Raw genomic sequence first — 22,943 nt, 5'->3', positions numbered from 1 at the left:
TATATATAAAAACCATGTATCAAAACTCTCTAAAGAGCCATTACTTTCATGACATTTCCATAGAGCTAATCTTTTTCATCTTCAAAACATTTCGGCGCAATGATGGACAAGACTCTGGCACTGTTGCACTGCCTAAAACCACATCCTGCCCCAGTGTAAAGAAATACAGTCAGAGCCATATATGCTTTGGTTTCAGACACAGTTATACCGGTTTTAAGACATACGCAGTTTAAAAAAAAAAAAAAAAAAAAAAAAAAAAAGTCACATAAGATCAACGTTGACATAACAGAAATGCCAAATGAAGAAGCTATATAAATGATGCAAATAGTGTATAGGGGGTGCATGAAGCCGGTTATATTGTCTCGCGGGCATGAGACTCGAGTCCATTGTTAAGCTTGCCCCCATCCTTCGGGCCACGGGGGACTGACGGGGTCCTTCAAGCCCCAGCTGAATTCCTTTCTTTTGAGATGATTGTGGAGAAAGCAGAGCACTCATTGTTGACTGCAAGAATAAAGCAACTTAAAATTGAAGCAAGCCAAAAAAAAAAAGAAAAAAAGAAAAAGAGACAGACCTCACAATTCTTCACCTGACCTCTTTCATTTGATTGAGCCTTGGGAGAATATTCACAAGACCTTGAGACGGATGCTTTTGGTTCTCATGAGACTGCGACAATTTGTGTGTTTGGCAAGCAGAGGGAATAGCCCGCAGTAAAGCTCCAAAGCACAGGGCAGCATGTTCTTCTATAGTAATACCCACTAATCTGCCAAATGCATCTGTTTGCAAATGACACGTCTGGATTCAGTATGTGTGGTAACGTGTCACCTTGTAGGCATGGACAGAATAATGTTCTTCTGACTTTTAGGGCCCAATGCCCTGCTTGAGCCATCTATCATTCAAAAAATCATGCTCGAAATGCTGTTGATCTGAAACTGGCACAATGATCAAACCAAGAGCTTTAGTCACCAATGTTGTAACCACTCTACCACGGAGCCATGCCGCCCCTAGTTTTTGTAGGATGATTGTTTTGCACACTTTCAGTTTTCCTGAACTGCGATTATGACTGTCATCGTTTATGATCACTGATCTTGGTAAGAGGATTAGACAGCAGTTCAGCCAGAGAGGCAGCCGTGTTGGATTCACAGAGGAAGAATATTAGGCTACCATCTGGAGAAACAAATATGCTGCTGCTCTGTTGCCAGATGAGAAGACTAAAGTCGAAATCAGCGATCAAGCTAACATAAATAATGTTGCTTTTCCTCAGGCGTCCTCATTAATGCTGTCACTATTGAATATTGTATTTAATCGATTAATTATTCAATCGATTAATTAGATTCATTTTAATTTTGCAATAAATTGTATTACAAAAGTATTTTATTAGCCAGTGATTGGTGCTTATTTCGTACTTCGTATTCGTATAGTGATTAAAAAAAGTGGGACTGATGTTGTACTATGTTACCGGCTCGGCCATTGTTTTCCAAACTAAAAATATTTTTTTTAAATTTGCTAATGTCTTATTTCGATTCAACACAGAAGATAATCAGCCTTCTTTCACGAAGGACTACAGAAATCAATAAACAATAACTGTTGATATGCTGAAATCAGAAGATTTGGACAATGGCTCCAAGCGATTACTTGATTATTCAAATAGTTGTTAATTAATTTGACGATCAATTACTTGTCGATTAATTTTGACAACTGTGGTCCTCATATTTTATATCACTAATTCCTGGACAGTATTTTTTTTTTCTTCATACTCATATTCTTTATTCCTAAGAATTAGTTGCAAATGGCAACAAACCACAAGTGTATGATTACAGAAGAGTATGAATATGTGGTAACCTGCAACATCTACAAAACAGATGATAATCTGAGTGTCAAAATAGGGAGATGAAGCCTTTTAGAAATTTAGGGTCACTGCATGAAATATTTTTAAAATACTGTTATACTCTTGAGTTTTAGGGAGAAACTATATTTGGTCTTGATTTGAATGAGATAGAAAATATGGAATAATGGTGATCGCATGGCACCGAAAAGGCATTTTCTCACAGTCCATTTATTCTCATCACAGCACTGGAAATATGTTCGTCTACTTCAGGGAAAAGGGTGTCTCGCCATGGGTGAATGTTCCCAAAAAGCCAGCCCCTCCCACTCTAATTGCTGAAGAGAAGACTGGGGGAGGACAGAAATAAAAGCAATCTACAAGAGTGAACCATAGCGGAAAGACTTGAGCCATGAATCTAAATGTTCTTCCAGTTATTATCCGAGTGAAATGCTGATTGTGTGTAGCACAGGTACATCAACAAACAGGGAGAATCCATGGGGAAGCAGCTGTCAACAACATCAAGCAAAAAACAAGTATTTTTTTCCACTAATTATCTCAGATATGAGAGGAAATGTCAAGCTAATACACAAACACGAAAATGTCCTCAGTGTAGCTGCACAGCGGCAAACAAAACAAAACAGCAATAAATGACAAATACAAGATAAAGTTGTATTTCTTACCTCCGAGGGGTCCCATCTTCATACGGTTGGATGATAACCACCTTGACAGCCACGGAGGTGCGCAGTAGGTCGATCATCTGCTCGTGGGTGAGAGTAGCGACAGCTACCTTGCAGATCTCCACCAGTCGGCTGCCCTGTCTCAATCCCGCCTTCCAAGCGAAGCCGAAGGGCTCCACGTCAGCCACGATTCCCTCAAAGTTGACGTGGAAACCCAGCTGGCCCAGACCGTTGCGCCGTAAAGTCATCTCGGTTGTCTCGCAGCCTCTGGTCGTGATCTTAAACAAAAAAATAAATGTCAGTCTGACAATTATGTGTAATTTGAGCGCAAATAAATAACGTTTTGTGCATTAGATCTGATTGCAATGACTCCATTTAGAGAAATTGGTGTATAACATTACATTGATTTGGATTCATTTCATAATTGTATGCTAGAATTAGTTTGCGCAAATTAACACTAGTGCTTGATTTCCTTAAAATAATGCTCAGTAAACCCATTCCAGTTCAGAATCACAATAGAAGTAAAAGCACAAAAAAAAAAAGAGGTCACACATAAAAGCATGCAATCTATTTTTAGCTTGACAACATAATTTGACCATGCTATTCGTAGGTCTCACTCCAAGTGTGAGTGCACTGTGTTGTTGGATGCTTTCCCAAAAGTGTTTTCTGTAGAAGCACTGGAGAAGAAATCACATCGCACTCAATGAGCTTTAATCACTTGCCAGATTAGTCCCGGTTCAGTTGTGGTTGACTGCCTCCATATACCTCAGAGTGGCAGCTGGCTTCAGGGACACATTAACTCGGACTTTGGCCTGTCAACACTTCACCAGATTCTCACACTAGCAGAAATCCTACCCTGCTGTGCGAGTGGACCACTACAGATCAACTAAGTGAGACACAGAATTAGTTTGGTATGATGTGAATTTACTAGTTTGTTGATCACTTAATTTCCCCATTGGCTCATAGACACACACACAGTCGAGTGCTCAAATGGACAAGAACGAGGGCTTTATGGAGCATAAAACTAAGACAAAAAAATATTTGAAAACTAAAATGTCCATTGTACTGAACTCATGGTAAATGTCGGACAAGTTTAGTAATGATGGAATCATGTAGTTTAACACCCACAATGTTGTATAATTCAGGAAAAATACCCTAAAACCCAGAGAACAACTGACCTGAATGTTTTGAGAGACCGCAGCGGATTTAATTAGCTAATTGAGCTAATATGCTTTGCTTGTTCTTTGGCTTTCTTTGTTATTATTGTGATATCACCAAAGATGCTTAATAGTGGTGGTCAAGTCAAATATATGATGTTTTATTGTTGTTACCTTTTATTGGAATTTCTTTCTTACTCCTAAGTTTAGTTGAAGGGAAGTCTAGTCAAAGTCAAAGACAGATTGGAAAACTAGGACGAGAAAGTCAAAGCCCAGCCAGAGTTTGGTTTTAGCCACAGGTGCTTTTCATAATGACCTCGTTAACATGTCGGTTGAGCACAAGTACCTGTAGCTAAAAGTCAAACACTTCATTTGTTCTATGTGACACCACTGGTATAAACACGATATTCTGATGAACGTTGTGTTTGTGGAAAATTAGCTAAGCAGTAAAATCCACCATTTTTTTCCTCCATTGGGTGGCCATTTTGCCACTTGCTCTCAACTGAAAATGACATCACAGGTGCTCAGGGCTCATGAAACGGTCAACCACAGCTCAGCCAGCTAACGTCACATGACCTAACTCGGAAACAGGTGAGTCGTGGTTTGTCGTTATCTGAGCCCTGAGTACCTGTGATGTCATTTTCAGTTGAGGGCAAGTATCAAAATGGCTGTCCGTTAATTCATTTGTATTCTACAAACTCAACATTAATCGGAATGCTGTATTCAGACGAGTTGTGACGCATAGAACATATTGTGAAGACGATTTTTGATTTGACATCCACTTTAAGAATGTTAAAATGTTGCTCAAAACTATAAACAAAATGTCACAGGTTGAAAACTAAACAAACATACTTCATTATGTGCTAGCTAGTACTGTTCGAAGATAAACTTTCATTTAGCATAGCACCGCCACCAACAGACAGGCTTTAATATAGACTTGTCACAAACGTCAGCCAATTAGCATCATTATGATATGTAGGGATGGGCGAGTACCGATACCGGGTATCGTATCGGGCCGATACCAGCCTTTTTTCAAGTACTCGTGAAGCCGACGAGTAAAAGCGACCAATGCTGGAGACGTTGAGTGAGTCCTCCTTGCCTGTAGCTGGCGCTACCCTGCAGCAGTTTAACATCATCAAGATCACTTCCTGTTTTGACATCAATGAACCCACAAGCATGTCTGCGTTTTTCACCAAAACTTCTCCAGTTTGGAAATACTTCAAAATTGTGAATCCGAAACTAAAAGAGCATTTTTAATTTGAGCGTTAACACTATTGGACAGTGACCGTGCTTTTTTTTTTTTTTTTGTCAAAATTAAAGGAAGTATTTTTGTTAAAAATTGTTTTAGTGATTTTTTTTATTTTTATTTATCAAATGTACTACTGGTATCTGCACTTGGTATCGGTATCGGTAAGTACTGAGGGTCTGAGTATCGGTATCGTATTGGCCTGAAAAAAAGTAGTATCGAACATCCCTAATGATATGGCATGTGACCAGAAACCGAAAATTGAACCAAAAATCATCACAAGGGCTATACATTTTGAATGAAGCATTGTAATGAAAAAGAAAAACATAGATTACAACTCAGCAGAGCAGATTAAAATGTTACAACCCCTTAATCCAAATCCGAGGAGATTGAGCAAACCAATATGTACCAAATATTAAAAAGAAAATCATTGCTTTCATCATTCTAATCCAATTTTTTCTAATCCATGCACACGCAGGAAATTCAAACGAAAAGGACCACACATAGCAGTGAAGACTTATTCAATAAAATCCAGTCATCCAACATGAGGCCCCAAACTCACTGACACCCTGGAGAGCAGGATGTTATCACAAAGCTTTTTGTGGTGTTCTCACACAGGCTGCACGGCGTTATAGTGGCCAGTCTATTTGCTTCACAACACAACTCTTGCTCAACTGTCTGAAAACTCTTCCAATGAAAACCGATTCCATCAAATTGCAGCACAAAAAGACGGACATTTGGATTAAATTGGGCAGTGTCACCTTACTGACTCACATTTTCTCAGGCAAGCAAAGATAGCCGCTCGCTTTTGCTAGTACTTATCTTTTTTTGTGAATTATCCGTCACAAATCCCATGGGCAAGAGCACTGCAAATGTGAGAGAGATTAGCATGGCCAATGAGGAGGAGATGTCCTTTGGCTAATCACAAATGCTAATACGGCCTTCTCTGTTCTTTCAAGTGATGAGTGTACTAACTAAGGTGAGTACTTTGTAGAATTTTGGAATCTTCTGGGGCCTTTTCATTATGCAAAATCTTTGTCCTTGGGCTGCATATATTTCCCCCTTATTTCTTTATTCTCTGTTCTAAGCACTAGAGAACTGTGCTATAGTTCAAGTTCGGTGCAAAGTGTGATCATGTAAAATGAGCTCTTTTTTTTTTTGTGTGCAAATATTCACTGATGAACAACTTTTATATTCAATCATCATGACATTCACCATTTCACATGTACCAAACAGGTGTTTATTGACCCTGTCTCAGCATCACATTCAAAATTAGGGAATATTTGAACACTAATGAAACAATACCATTCATTAGTTTGAACGTTTTTTGGAGCCATAGATGACTACATAGAAATAAATCGACTCATTGTGCAGTTCATGTTTGTATTTTGGAAATAAGAAAAAAAGATGATCTGATTTGGTGTTAAACGCCGAATGACACAGTATAACCTGAATGAAAATATACATAATGGAGATGAGATTTTAAATGTTTTACTCTGAAAAGGAGTAAGGGGCCAGCCGCCATAGTTGTCTACTATTAGTCTTTCAGACCCAATAAACTGTGACCTTATTTCCTCCCCAAAAACTGGGTTGTGTCCTGTTTAAAATGTATCCCTTGTAACATTATCAATTTAAAAAATGGCCCCAAATCTCTTCAATTCCATTAAATGATGTTTTTACACTGATGGCTTTACTGAAGCAAGAGCAACACATCTTCCGGTAAATATGTGACCTAAATAATTGGCACTGGCGCTGAATGTGAGAGATGACTGAGCCAAAAATAACTAGAAAGGTTAAAATCCTCTTTGGACTGTTCATTTGGGGGCAAAAAAACATTTGAAAGGAAACAGTGGTGATACTAGAGTGTTTGTAATAAAATTATTAGAAGGATGTCAGATCTCAGATCTGCCCTTACTATATGGAGTTTTCATGTTCATTTTATGCTTGCTTCAGATACTCCGGCTTCCTCACACATGCCTTGTTATTGCTTGGCGACTGGTTCAGGGTGCACTGAGCCTCTCGTCCAAAGTCAGATGTGACAGGCTCCACCTCAATTGTGAGTTATGAGCCAAAAAAAGGACAAGCACGATAGAAAATGAATGGATGGAGTCTCAGTTGCATCATAGTTTATTTATGCCAACAAAGGCCTTAATTACTGTGAAGTAGCCAATGCAACTAACCAGAATGATTATTAGCAATTTGGAAACCAACACCAAACCAACAGTTGTGTGATAATCTGTGATCAATCCTTTAAATCCATGCTAAAAACTATGGATTGTATTTACAATCCTTTATTGACACTCTAAAAAGAAAATTAGTGAACCAATTTAAGAAATTAACAAACTGAATTGTTGACCAACTTCAAATCACTTCAGGTCAAAACACACAATTGAATTAAATGAATACAAAGTTAATATATTAAATTTAATGAATTCTTAGTTCATTAAATTTAATGTATTCACTTGAATTATTATTTATTTATTTATTTTTTTTCCCACTTGAATTAACTTCATCCAAAATTAACCTAATCCAAAGCTTCAATTGGTAACACACGACTGAATTAAGTTAATCCAAAATGAATATGCACTAATTATGAGTTCATAAAACTTAATATATTCACTTGAATTAACAATCCAGAATTAATCCAAAGTGAATATATTAAGTTTTATTAATTATGAGTTCATTAAACTTAGTATATTCACTTTAATTAACTTAATCCAAAATTAATCCAAAGTGAATTAACAATCCAAAAATAATCCAAAGTAAATATATTCAGTTTCATTAATTATGAGTTTATTAAATTTAATATATTCAGTTAAATTAACTTAATCCAAAGTGAATTAACAATCCAAAATGAATCCAAAGTGAATATATTAAGTTTAATGAACTCATAATTAATTAAATTTAATAGATTCACTTTGGATTAACTGAATTCAATCATGTGTTACCAATTGAAGCGATTTTTTTTTTTTAAATTGGTCAAAAATTCAATTTGTCATCTTAAATTGGTTCAATACTTCTCTTTTTAGTGTAGTGAATATGGCAAAGCTGCAGTTAGTTACTCTTACAGTGACATTAGTGCAGACGTTTTAGAGTCCTAAAACTTTTTTAACGTAATATTTTAATTCAGAGAGCATCATTAGATGTTTTTTTTTTTTTTAAACTACTTTAGTGTGTGGCATGTTTCAACAAAGTAAATTTTAATAGTAAGATCAGGTTAAATGAAGCAGTTGATAATAACTCACAACTTTATCAGAATTTAATAAAGTGTTACGATATGATCCAAATGGACAGCTATCAATTTAATGATCACCCGAATGCCATGGACACGTTAGGTTCGAAGCATAAACGACAAATCATTACTTCTTGTATCGAAGGATGCAATGTAGGAGGAATACTTCAAAATGAAAGAATTATTGCAGTGGAGATTTTGAAGGACTTACCTCTAATCTTTGCACCATCTCCCGGATGTCTTCTCCGCAGTTGTCATGGGCAGACAACATGACACACTCCCCGCGCTCGTAAAAGATCTTTATACTCATAATCCCTGAGGTCCATCCAATGACATCTCGACAAGAGCAGTTGAAAACCACATTTTTGGATTCCTCCTCAATGAGCACAATGAACTCATTGGATATGCCGAGTAAGCAATCCACATCCACCGACTGGCCGAAGTCCCGGGCCCGAACGCTCCAAGTGATGGCTCCAACGCTGAGCACATGCGCATCCTTCCTGGGTTTTACTTTCTCCTTCTTTTTGGCCCCGAGGTTAATGAAGCTGAATTTGACAGCAGAGTCAATCGTAGTGGTGCTAACAAAGTTTTCCGCCAGGTCCTTCAGGTACTCCTGCCGCGTACGGGTCGCCATGGCTCGGAACTTCTCTGATTTATGTGCTGCATTTTCTCCGTTTATGACTTTGGCGAGCAGGAAGTCCCGAAAAACTGCAGACTTTGGGAAGGTCACAGACTTTGGAATGGGGGGGCCGAATGGAGGCACGTCTTTTGACCTCGACACGGCGACACTAGAAAACAAAACAAAGTAATTCTTTAATGGAATTGCTCATATAAAAAACATCCATTAGAAACATGGAAATGATACCACAGTGAGACAAAGCAGAGCTCAACACAGGAAGAGATTTTTAAGTCACAATTTCCAGGTATTATTATAATAACTGTATCATTACCGAGCAGATCAAAAGACTCACTTGTTATTCTTCTACTGTCAAGTAGCTACTAGTAAGCCACAGCATAAAACAAAGAGAACAATCAGTTGAACACTATCATTATTCTTCAAAATTAATACCCGTTAAAAAAGGTGACAAAGACATTCGTGCAAAGCCTATCAGAATATAAACACAGCTTGAGGATATTTAATTGCCTCCCATTCCTGTCACGATATGTAGGAGATTGTGGACCCAAATTGATGAGACAGATCAGGAATGGGCAACTTAGGGTGATTTATTAACAACTAGGCAAGAAAAGCATGACTTGACTTGACTTGACTTGACTTGACTTGACTTGACTTGACTTGACTTGACTTGACTTGACTTGACTTGACTTGACTTGACTTGACTTGACTTGACTTGACTTGACTTGACTTGACAATACACGCAGCATAACCCATGTAACACCATCAATGCACCCACACCGACTGGACAAACACAACAGGCTAAATACACCAACACTAATGAGCTAAAGAGACACACCTGGGGGAAAACACAAGTGGCTGAGGGCAGTGATTGGTCACACACTCTGGGAAGGGAAGACACACTCAGGTGGACATGGTTTGACATAATGAGACAAGGGAAGAAACGAGGAACACATGACAAAACCACCAACCACAGACAAACACACCCCAAAACACCAAAAGAAAACAAAATCCCAACCCCACAGAACCAAAACATGACAATTCCAAAGTACTAAGACGGAAATATTTGTTGATTTCGCTTTCTCTTTCACGCTCGTTTTATTTACCTGTAGCAGACATTATCAGTGCATGGATTGTGGACTTTGACGATGACAAACACATGCTGGAAATGAGAACGGATGCTCTTTGGAGTAAAAGGAAGGGCCCCGGGCTCCTGGAACACGATGGTGACGATGTCATTGCCAATGTGCCTTTTCCGCAATAACTAAAGACAAGGTAGAGACATCAGTTTAAGACAAAGAGAAAATAAAGACAATCTTTGCATTAAGGTAGCTGTTTTGATTCAATGATCCTCATAAGACTTCAGTTTCTTTTAAGCTTAGAATGTGAAGCGTGTTCCCAAACTCAGTAAGTGCAGTGCATCAGGGCAGAGAACATCGATCCCCAAACCTAATTTAGACATCCTCTTTTGTTGAACTGTGTACCGACTCTGTATTTTCAGGATGAAGTGAATTTAGATCAAGCTGAAATAGAGGTTGGCGAGGTGAATGTGAGAGGTTGATGGTAAAATCTATTTGGTCCTTGCTGAAAGATTATCAAGGAGGTTTAAATGAAATAACCCAGCTTTGGAACATTACACTAAGGGGCAACAATTACAAGTGTCTGAACGAGAACTGTCGACATAAAAATGTGTGCAAAAACTCAACTAGCGGGCCTTTATGATTACAGATTTATGTGCCAGTGGTTGTCAAGCAATGGCTACAATCATTTAATTTCACTTGTTAGTGCAGATAGGCAGGTCCAGCCCCTGGGGATGCATTGATTAAATCCTACTATGAGGTACCGTTGCCATGGCAATGCTCAGAGTTTCAACTGATGGGTCGTTAATGTGGCAAAATGATGGAGGGGAGGGGAGGCGAGGCACTGGGAGGAGTCAAGAATGAAGCTATCCAAATATGAAGCTGAAGTCTAGCGTCAAACTGGTTGACAATACACATTATTACACAATTGATGATTGCCGTGCCCACTGACCTGTTGTCTGTTGTTGGGTGTGTAAGGGAGCATGGTGGATACATGAAACATCAGCTCGTAGTCCTTATAGGTGGTGTAGAGAGAATGTGTGCCTGTGGAATCAGCTGGAACAAAAAACAAACTCAGTCTTAGGGTAAGAAAATCTGAACTGCATTCTGATTAGTGATCGGCATTTGAAAATTATAAACTCCTTTTTCAATTCAGCTGCCAAATTGAACAGGATAAAGCCCCTATGACAATATTACGTGTTCTCCGTTATAATTCAAACTAGTAGCCTAAATAAGCCAGCCTGCACTGGTTCTAATTGGTTGACATTTCAATAGTGATACATCCAGTTATTGCTGTTAGGGCGGCATGGCTCAGTGATAGAGTGGTCGTCTCCCCACCCTGAGAGCGTTCAATCCCATGCAGGTAGTTTGAGATAAATAAAAACACTTACACTAGTGCAATGCACTCAAGTATTTAAACTAGGGATGTTAGGCGATTAAAATTTTTAATCGGAATTAATCGCATGACTTCAATAGTTAACACACAATTAATTGCAAATTTTATATCTGTTCTAAATGTACAATTCCTTTTTTTTCCCCCTGCGTTTTCATACTCTTGTTAACGTAAAAGTAGAAAAAAATGTTAAACTACCGGTAATAGTAATATGGCTGCATCTTTTAGTCATTCATACAGTAATTTCATAATAATTCATAAAATCAAGTTAAAGTTAAAAACGAGTGTTGTGTTGAGGTAATTTGTCTGCCACTAGATGACATAATTGTATTTGTAAGACGGTGACAGCTCAGTGCATTTTTATTTTCATATTAAGAGGTATCTAATCTTTAACATGAAGTAACTTGTGAATTGTGAAAAACTACATTTATACTACTAAATTTTGTCGTGGATGTGTCTGTTGCGTTACGATTGGAATTCCCCCAGTACAGACTTTCCAAGTAAGGCACGGTCATTAATTAAAAAATAAATAAATAATTGCGGCATTAAAGGAACTTTAAATTAACTCCAAATTAATGCCCACATTTTGAGACCCCTAGTTTAAACACGAGTTAAGTGTAGTATGGCAGAACGAAATGTTTAACACTGACTGAGTACTTTCAACACTACTCAGTGTTTAACCATGTAGATTTTTAACAATATAAAGTTAAGTTAAGCGTAAGTAACACTTTGAAAAGTGTCAGATTTACACTCATTGTTGTGGAACACAAACACTTTTCTAGTGTTCGATTTAACACTCACAGTGTTAATTTAACATTGGCGATTTTGCTGTGCAACATATGTGGCTAATCTTACTTTTGTTATCTAGCTGGGCTCTGTACTTTGTGAAGCCTTTGAGGCGAACTCTCTGGCCCAGAAGATCCAAAAACTCCTCCAGTGCCGGTCCAGCGCTCTCGTTGTTGTACATCTCTTCTTCGGTGCTTTGGCCGGCCTTACAATAAAGCACACCCACTTTGTGCTGGAAACTTAGCTGGAAAGAGAGACAGACACACAAGCACACACTCAGAGAGTAAGTATAATTTCCTGTTGCGACTGTGTAGCATACAAAAACACTTGTGCATACTCTGCATGATGCACTCAAAAGAGCCGAGAGCGCCCACTTGTCAAGTCACAGCTAATGCGATGGCTTTCGTAACCTCTTCTAGGAAAGAGCTGATCTCGTCCTTTGTAAAGTAAAGCAACGGCATCACACGGGCCACAAGCCGAGCATAAATCTTAACCTATTTAACAGGTACTACATGGCTGCAGATGTTAACTCTTTTACTGCCACGTTATAAAAAAAAAACTTTGATATGACAAAGGCTTTGATCATTCACAAAAAGAGATACAATGCTTGCATCTGCTGGCCATAGTTGGAGTGTTATTGATTCCACAACCCATTGACCAGGCAGCGCTGCACTTAGACGGTGCACTGAGAAAAAATAAAAAATAAAATAAAAAACTTAGTTGACGTCATTTAACGTCTATGGCGGCATAAGTCGTGATTTTACTAATCGTTATGAAACGTTTTTGGCGGTCAAAGGGTTAATAACGAGCAGTGAATTAGGCTACAACTATGAAATGTCTTTCAAGTTATGAATTGAACCGTATTTTGACTGTTATTTTTATTATTATGGAACTGTTTAGCTTTGATAAAGATACATATCTAAATAGCAAAGTCTTGCTGAAAGAGGCCAAATTTAGTACTACAATTTGTTTTTTTTGTTTTTTTACTGTGGGTATTATTACTAGCCAGGTCAAAATGACATGTGAAGCCTTCACCACCACCATCAATCTTTAATGGCTGACTGCTCTTTGAACCTGACCAAAACAAAGAGTCAAAGGCGAAATAATAAACTACCGCCTGCCTCTGTTTTATTTGGCACCTGTTGCCCGTATCTTCAAGGGCATCTTCTTGAAAATGACCCAATGTCAATAAGTCTATACAAGAGAAGAAAAAAAAAGTTTGTGTGGATGTGAAAAGTAATGGCAACAAAGTGGAATTGCTTTTCTCCTCCCTTACAGGTCATCAGCTCCTGGTGTACTGCTGACACTGTTGTCATGGTGATTTTCTCTATCAGGCAATCTGCTGTGCACTAAAGTGGCAGTACTGACAGAAGGCTATTACACCATGTCAAGCAGTGGCAGTGGCTTGATGAGGTTCCTTCCTTTGAAGCAAAAAAAAATACATTTATTGGGATCACGTCACCTTTTACTCTTGTTAAGACATTGGCGGTGGCAAGGACAATTCTGTTGACATGGTGGGAATTGCTCAGTGCTTGAAACGTGCATTGGTAAGGCTCCAAGGATACAGCTCACAATATAATGTATTTTCCAACAGACTTTCCTGAAGTGGTTTCAACTCATGAAACACAAAGACAAAAATAATCTCCAAAGTTCATCTTCCGCCACAGTATTGAAACACAACAATAGTAAAACACGATATTTATAGAGACACAGGAGCTGACTGACTCACTGTTCGGGGGAATTTGTGCAGAACAAATGAGTGGGCATTAATTCAGTTAATTCTCATGTTTAAACATGATGGCAGGTGATGGATTATCTTAAGCATGGGGAGGCATTGCAACAACAGCCTCAATAGACATACTGTATTGTAGGGGTGTTAAAAAAAATCGATTCGGCGATATATCGCGATACTACATCGCGCGATTCTCGAATCGATTCAAAAAACAAAAAAACGTTTTTTTTTTGTTTTTTTTTAAGAGCTCAGAATTGTTCATTCGGTAGTCTTACCGATTTAACGTCTAATCATCATTGCCTTTTTTTTTTTTGTGTGTGTGTGTGTGTGTAAATCGATTTTTAAACTTCCATTTTTAATGGAAAAATATTCAACAAAACGTCTGACTTCGGGTTAGAATTCACACCTTGAGCATGGAAGAATGTTATATGAACGGAACATTAAGCCTTAATATTTTATTTTAATGCTGTTCAAACATGAAACAGATTACAACCTCTATAAGACTGAAATTTCAGATAAATAAATAATACATTTTCATATAAATCTTACACTCTACAAGCTTACTGATTAGTATTTTCTAAATTTGAATGAAAAAAAATCGCAACAATCGACGTATAAATTCGTATCGGGATTAATCGGTATCGAATCGAATCGTGACCTGTGAATCGTGATACGAATCGAATCGTCAGGTACTAGGCAATTCACACCTCTACTGTATTGTGTTGTTTAACCTGTTAACAAATGTCTTTACAATCTCAATTATATCTCAGGATGCAGTAAGCATTAAATAATTTGCCTTTACCACTCAGGTATCAGATAATCAATAGAAACTATCAGATGAAAAATCCGCCATGACCTAGTATTTTTGTTTCTAATAATGAAAGTTCTGGCAAAGATAAGAAATGAAGAATATGGCAGTAAATCATTTAGCCACTGTAATATCAAAAGGCTAGCCCCAATCCTGTTTCCATCTGTCCTTGTTAAAATTAAATTTAAACGTTTGAGATACTGTAACATGGTAAAAGAAAGGGTTTGGTTATTTTCCAGATGGAGGCAACAGATTTTATATTTTGCACGAATAGCTTACTTACGAATATAATATATGATATATGACCTCAAATCATATCCCAAAATGTCCAACAGGCTAATGCATTTCCCAGTCCATCTGCACACACGTAAAACACATTCACGTTTTCGTATCTCCTTTTTCATCTTGGCAACCGAACGTGCTGCTCCGAGGGATTTTCTCTCAGCGCAACGGATCATGTAAATACTGGGAAGGCCATGCAAACACACGCAATATAATCTGATAGACATACAAACGTTTAAAAAAACAAAAACTGTTCAACTCTTTATGCACGCACAAAAAAAATGAGAGGCTGTCAAAGTTGAAGTCTTTCCTGTCCTGTTGTTGGGGTGCTGAAAACCAGTTTGCTTTTTGCTTTTTCTTTACAAAAGCACAATATTGTAGTGTACATAACAGCAATACATATATAAACTACCTTCAATCTCGAATAACACTTAATATTGAGGCACTTACTCGCTAATGCAAGCCCACATTGAGTTCCTCCACGTGTTGGCTCGCTTCATTTTACAGTATTTTACAATCCCCTTCATCTGACAAATAGGGTATTTTAAACATAGAAGAGCCAAAACATACCTAATAAAAATTAAACTGCACTAAAAAAAAAAAACTAGCCACCAGAGGGTGCTAGAACTGCACAAATGGAAATCAACCTGACCTTTTTTAACAGATGTGTAGCTTTTAAATATTGTGAACATGACGACGATGATGTTGTGGCAGTTTTAATATCATGATATCACGATATTGTTACATCCCTACTGATTAATATTATTTGTGGAATATGAGTTGTGAAACAAAATCAGGCCGTTTTTATCCATCTCAAGGGGCGGCCATTTTGCCACATGCTGTCGACTGAAGATGACCTCACAGTTGCTCAGGGCTTAGGCAACTACCAATCAAAGCTCATCTGCTTTTTGAAGCTACATTGTGATTGGTTGTTGAAGACCTGAGCAACATTGATGTCATCTTCAGTCAACAGCAAGTGGCAAAATGGCCGCCCCCTGAGATGGATAAAAATGGCTGGATTTTGCTGCTGATTTAGACTAGTGGGGTCTCCATAGAACATATTATTGTTTAAAAAAAAAAAAAACGTTTTTTTTTTTTGGTTGACTTATCCTTTAATGATCAAACTGGAAGTGTATAAAAGTATAAAAGTGTTTGCTATTAAAATTACTTTTAACAAAGTTAGATTGTGATTATGAGCAAAACTTTTATTATTTTAATTACATCTAATTCACTTTAGATAGGTCACTTGAGTGCTCCTGTTTGTGTGTGGAAACTGTAGGAATAAAATCTTGATATACCAGAGGGAAATGTCACTCTCATTCACATTTTAAGAGGCTGTCCCCTGACATTTGGAAGGAAAGCTTAATGCTAACAAATGTAATTACACTGATAAGTAGCCATATCTCTAATTGGCAGACAACCAAGTGCAATGCTGCTTAATCCCTGCGCGCTTCTTCCTGTCCAATAGTTCTAATACCTGTCAGTGTCCTTATCACTAAAAGACCACTCACATCTTGATAATGTCAGGTGACATCCACAAGTTATTAAATGTGTAGCGTATTCTTCCATGTGGTGTGTTAAATTTACAAGACATATTTTTGCTTTCCAGGATCTTTGACAGAATCTAATTGATAACATATTGACAGTTGATATCAAATGTATTGCTAAATAGTGTCAGGTCAAAATGGTCAATTGCGTGTTTTTAAATGACTTCATAGGCAGATAATCATCATCATCATCCTCCCATCAGCACATATTTCACATCTTTCCTGTCCTTTTTAGTTGAACATCATCCTGCACAGCTATTACCTTAGTTGCTCTTTTATGGGTTTAACCTTCTGTTATGACAGTCCATGCCTATGTTTTTAATAATGAATGCAGAGGTGCTCCCAAAACATTCCCCGAAATGTCACATTATCCGGAAGAATGCACGTTCCCTTGCATGAAACTTAACATCCAACTCGAGAAGTCTGCACTTACCCCTTGTTCATCCAACTTGAGCAGTTGTTCCGGTACTTTGGGGGAGTTGATTGCCAGTCTCAAGCATTGGATATTGAGCTCCGGGATTACATATTCAAGTACTTCCTTAAGCGGCAACCCACGGGCCGTCCCGTGTCGTGCCGTGGACGGGATTGCATCTTCCAGGATGGCTCCTCGGAGGGTGGTCAGCTGTCAGGATACAGATGGCAAAAGTACAATAATTGCACTCGGTTTAATACCTATAAAATGGACACAAGATTGGGAACACCTAAACTACAGTGCTCAGCATAAATAAATACACCCCAACAGGTGTGTAAGAAAACCTTTAGTTTCCTTTCAGAGTCAAGATTTTTTTTTTTTTTTTTTTTTTTTTTTTTTTTTTTTTTTTTTTTTTTTTTAATGGGCTATTCCATTCATCCAGCTTCTGAACCGCTTACTCCTCTCAAGGGTCGTGGGAGGGTGCTGGAGCCTATCCCAGCTGGCTAGGGGCAGTAGGCGGGGTACACCCTAAACTGGTTGCCAGCCAATCACAGTTTTAATGGGATATTATACTACAAACATACTCCCACAAATGTGGACCGTTGATTGCAAACAAGATTTGTTAATTAGTACACACACAAAAAAAGTATATTTCTTAAATTTGTTAAAGAACCTTTTACCCAAATAAGTAGACCCCATGAAAAAGACTGACAACGTGTTAATTCCAGGCCTAGCAGACGTGTTGCTATCCATAAAAGTCATGGAGGGCAGAGAAAATACCAGATGCGTCTGTGGTAGGATACATAATTTTTTTTGCATTAGTTCATTTGATTAAATTGAAGATTTTATTTTTTTTTAATCTATGCATTCTATTGTCAACCTTTCATGGTGTGAGTTTAGCACATATTCTACAGAAAAGATTTTGACAACATTTTGGAAGTTGTTTTGAATGTTAATTGAGATATTGAATAAAATCAACATTTTTCGAAGGGGCTGCTCATAATTGCTGCGGGGACATATATTACAAACAATTCTATTTTGGATGCTGTCAAGTGATGTTTTACACCACTAAGTACAAAGCCAATAATAATACCACTTTTTTTCAGGCCAGTACCAATACCACTAGTATTTTTTGATACATAAAATTCCCCCAAAAACTGACAGATTATTTTAAAGAAAAACTATACATCCCAGTATAGGATTTTCCTTCAAATTGCATGATATTAATACCAATTTTCTATTTTTCTAATTTATGCTTTCTAGTTTCTGATCAGTGGTATCGGCCAATGTCGCAAGTACAGAAACCATGAAATAAGGCCGCGTATCAGCCTGAAATTGATACCTGGTAGAGGTACCCGTCCATCCCCTAATATAAATTGTCTTCAATTAATACCAATTTGACAGTTTCAATCAAAACTGAGCAATACTATCATTTTAGAGGCAGCTTTTATGCACTCTCTATCCTGTGGCCCGAAATATATTATAATTACATCTCTGTGTACTCTCCTTCCATGTAGGTCAGCAAGTCTGCATCACAATGATTTGATGATGGCTTGAAACATTTTGTACCAATATCAAAAATGGGTATGCTCATGTTTGCTGCTGCGAGATCCAGTTATAATACAATTTTCGTGTTATGCCGTGCTATTCGGGCAATGGCTCATTAAAGCTCCAATGGGCAGCATTAATGTCTCCCATTGTAAATAATTAAAATAGTCAAACTGAACACTAGATGTTAAGTGGTATTTTAGTGTTATGAGCATTAATGTGCCAGTAATGGTTGAAGCAAACAGCTTTAAGCCACGCCGCCGGTAACGACGTGTTGTTGTTTGGAACATTACAGACACATTTACACTTCGGAATCCCACCCGTATCTGCACGGCCCGTAGACTTGGATGTCAGCAGTGAATGGCTTCCTGAGAGAGAGGCATGCTGAAAAGCAAATTACTTAACAGCAAGCGAGTATGGGGCACAGAGGCAAAGCTAGCTGGGGCTTAATGATAGAAACCCATGCAAATAGACGCTCCACTGGTCCGGGAGTTAAAACTGCGTGCTACATGCAGGGTTCGCATGACCCAGATACATTGTTTTATCGAGGGAGTGTCGCCTAAACCTAAGAATGGCACTGGATATCGGTGACATTTCTTTGCCTGACACATCTGTTGCACCTGAATTATTCATCGGCTGAGACCACCAAGCATCTATCAGTGAGAGGGTTCCTGTACCACCAAGGGACCGTGGGATGGAGCATTCCATGTTGTGTGCGTGGGCGAGGGAGACAACATCTGCAAGACTGACCAACTGGCACAGAACCAACGGATGCATTTGAGTGTTTAATGTAAACTTGGGAAGCGAGAGCGTCGCCTTTTTTTAATGGGCAGTGAAGCGTTTCTGCACGCTTACAGGCTTGTCACAAAGGAAGTCGTAATAACTCACTAAGTAAGTGTGACGAAGGCAGCCGGTATGTTTGGCATGGCAGCAACCAGGCTCGGTCCAGAGGGACCTGCTGCTTACTAGCATTAATCAAGAACGCACTCTCCCAACGCCAAAATTAAAACAATTCAATTTATGTTGAGGAAACAAAGGAGGAAATTTTGATATGAGCAGAAACCAGCTACATGGCCATCTTTACAATGTATTTACCCGCAAAACGTGTCATATTAAATACAAGACATTTGGAGCCCTCGTTAACTCATTCACTCCCAGGACATTTTCGCTGTTTTACTGGATTTTGACTGATTTCGCAAGGCCCATAGAATATATTGTGTCCTATTGCTATAAAAACGTGGAATCTACCAAAAGAAAGATTAGAGCCTCTTCTTTCATCACGAAAAAAAAAAATCATATTTCTATCTGTTTCCATTTTGCATCAATTAGGATTACAATCATCATTATTCACAAATCTGTTTAAAATAAGAGCTTTTTGCTCTCTTATACTCTGCTGCCATCTGCTGGCCGATTTTGTAAAAACTACCATTACTTCAAGCATTCTCTTCAGTTCAGAGGCTGCATCAAAGCCAAAACGTATAAATACATCTTTGGGACTATGGTAATATTTAAAATAGAACGCATTTATACGTTTTTGGGAGTAAATGAGGTAGTAATAATAATAATAATAATAATAATAATAATAATAATAATAATAATAATAATAATAATCTTTTTTTCCCTCCCCCATTAAAACCCTGATGTATATGATCAGACACATGCATGTATGGCTAATCCATTAGAGCTGATGGCTTTTCCAGCAACCTTGCAGAAGATTGTCCCAATTAAGAAGATACACCTATACTTATTAATAGTGAGAAATGCTAATATGTTTGAAATGTGCGTTTATTATTATTATATTTTTGACAGTTATAAATGTACGAATTTAAAGCATTATGACCGGCTGTGTCAAATATGACACAAACATTGTTTGGTCAAAAGGACCAATAAATACTCTATTTAAAAAGAATTCTAATTTTCTCTCATATATTTCATCCATCCATCAATCCATTTTCTGAACCGCTTGCTCCTCACAAGCGTCGCGGGGTGTGCTGGAGCCTATCTCTCTTTGGGCAGTAGGCGGGGGACACCCTGAACTGGTTGCCAGCCAATCGCAGGGCACACTCATATATTTCATATATTTTAAAATTCATAGGGACATGATCATGAGCCAAAATAAATTCACATGAAACTGAACATTGCCTTGTAAAGTGAGATGTATCCTCCAGTTATTTATGACACGTTACAGTAAATGTGAGCAAACAATCAGGCGTAAATTAAATTAATATCTGTCACCAATGTCTTATATGTAAAATGTCAGAACTGAAAAATTTAATTTATGCTTGAGGGGATACAACAGAGATTATTGTAGCCACTGTCCACATCCATTTTTTTATTTAATAAATAAACCAATGCTGCAAACCTAATCAAATTTAGCAGCATTCAATAATAACTTTCTTCAATTTAGGTCAATGTTTCTCAATTATTTTTTGTTATGCCCCTCAGGAAGAAGAAAATATTTTGCCCCCCACATCCTGCCTTTCCCACCCACTCTCCATCCAGACTATAAACAGTATCATTTGTCTATATTTTTTTTCTTCGTACACCTCTGGAGAGGAGCTAATACTCATTATTTACACGTTATTTTTGTATGGCAAAAAAAAAAAAAAAAAAAATTCCCTGAGGTCACATGCATACACCCCCTATCATTCATTTGTTATTATTGTATCCACCATAAAGCGTTATCAGACAAGGTTACGCTCTCTCTCTCTGTCACCTCTACAGAGTTAAGGTTTCATTTCATCTGAGAACACCCTTGCACTGGAAAAAATGACCTCAGTGACTCAAACATGTTCTGCTGAAGGCAGCGTGAGGAAGAGCATTTAAAAGCATGCTCAGTAGACAATACTCTGACAGGAAGTAGGTGTCCCTACCATGGATCTGTAAAAGTTCCAGTCCGATTTATGACACGCAGCGATGCGGAAAGAGAAAACATCAGCACATTATGTTTACCTGACTGGTTCTGAAGGTGACTCGATAGTTGTACTGCATTCCATCTTTCTCCTTTCCGTCATCCAGCCGCTCCCTGCGGATGCTGACTGCCACGGGTCCCAGATGGTCGTCTACACCAAAATAGTTTTGATGCTCTGGAGACACATTAAAAAAAAAAAAAAAAAAAAAAAGACCAAATTAATCTCAGCGTTGAAATGTATTCCAGACCTTTCGCAGGCATCCTTGAAGACTCCAAAGCTTTCGCTTTGAAAAAATGTCTGCATTTTAATGCTGTTAAAGGTTTGAACTTTAAACGTCAAGCTTTGATAAAAGATTAAAATGATGGGAGGGAACTGGTCCAACAAAAACTTCAAATTGATTCACTCATAATTAGATATGAGCTCTTTGGTGTAATGTTAAAGAAATATATAACATTGTAAAAAATTGCTTGTTAGGGATAGTGGGCTGAGAGAATGATCTGTGAGGCACGAGGTCACACGTTGGTACAAGGCCAAGATGCAACTGACTGGATACTGATGGTGTCTATAGGGTATATGCCACGGAAGAGGCGGGACTTCCGACTTCCGTGATTTTACACATGAGCTTTGATTCCGGTCCGGGTTGCGGGCGCACAACCGAGGCGCACAAAGTCGGAAGCACAAGTATTGGGACACAGTCCACACATCGCAAACCGAACCAGAACCAAAGCTGATGTGCAAAAACTGTCCCGCCTCTTCCGTGGCATATACCCCATTGCAGCTTTTTTTTTTTTTTTTTTGTCAACACTTTTGCATAATATGTCGCTGGCTGACATCACTTTGGTGTTGACAATATGCCAACGGTTACAAAAAAAGATTGGTTGGACTGTCATGTGAAATAAGACCTCAAGTTTGTTTTCCTGCCAGGTTATACTGTACCTCCTTCCTCAAGCTATATCACGTTTCACTTTGAACTATAGGGGTGCACCAATCACCGACCTTTAAAAAGTCGATCCAAATCTTTGCCAATCCTGATTTTTTTTTTTCATAACAAGCAGCATACATCTTCAATGTTCCAATCTTTTTATTGTAAAACATTGAACATTTTCTGAGGTAGGAAATGAAATCGGTGAACAAGACCGGTTTTATTTTAAGGGATCGGCCGATTACTGATAGCCTAAAATTAAGGGATCGATTGGTGCCATTTCCAGCAGTAAGAACATAATATTTTTTTCTATAATCAATTTGATAACTTCATTATTTTTCAAGTACAATTTATACCTATAAAAACACATTTTGTTACACTTGCTGTCGACTGAAAATGACATCAGTGACATCTGTGCTCAGGTAACAACCAATCATGGCTCAGTTTCCTAATGTTACATGATCAAACCCTGAAAACAGGTGAGCCACGATTGGTCATTACCTGAGCTCTGAGCACCTGTAATGTAATGTAATTTCACTCGACAGCAAGTGGCAAAATGTGGTTTTAAAGATATTACCGTATTTTCCGCACTATAAGGTGCACCTGAAAGCCTTAATTTTTTTCAAAAGCTGACCATGCGCCTTATAATCAGGTGCGCCTTATATATGGATCAATATTGAGCCGCAACAGGTCTCGCTGTCAAAACGCTATCAGTGACCCTGCACAATCAGTGACGCAGAAGATCCCGCCATCT

General features: G+C 38.1%; 1 protein-coding gene across 7 annotated transcripts in view; it reads right to left on the bottom strand.

Annotated features, from left to right (window-relative positions):
* Positions 1–22,943, bottom strand: part of LOC144001088 (signal-induced proliferation-associated 1-like protein 2) — a 97,437-nt gene that overhangs the window by 35,161 nt on the left and 39,333 nt on the right. For all 7 annotated transcript variants that reach the window (XM_077495073.1, XM_077495074.1, XM_077495077.1 and 4 more), the window contains exons 3-9: positions 21,308–21,441; positions 16,829–17,017; positions 12,096–12,270; positions 10,800–10,903; positions 9,875–10,032; positions 8,346–8,922; positions 2,503–2,777 (exon numbers count right to left, since the gene is read on the bottom strand). In XM_077495073.1, the coding sequence (XP_077351199.1) occupies positions 2,503–2,777; positions 8,346–8,922; positions 9,875–10,032; positions 10,800–10,903; positions 12,096–12,270; positions 16,829–17,017; positions 21,308–21,441 (1,612 nt within the window). The remainder of the gene's footprint in view (positions 1–2,502; positions 2,778–8,345; positions 8,923–9,874; positions 10,033–10,799; positions 10,904–12,095; positions 12,271–16,828; positions 17,018–21,307; positions 21,442–22,943) is intronic.

Source organism: Festucalex cinctus, chromosome 14 (assembly GCF_051991245.1).
Source record: "Festucalex cinctus isolate MCC-2025b chromosome 14, RoL_Fcin_1.0, whole genome shotgun sequence".
NCBI lineage: Eukaryota > Metazoa > Chordata > Actinopteri > Syngnathiformes > Syngnathidae > Festucalex > Festucalex cinctus.
This window is presented reverse-complemented; position numbering and strand designations above follow the sequence as displayed.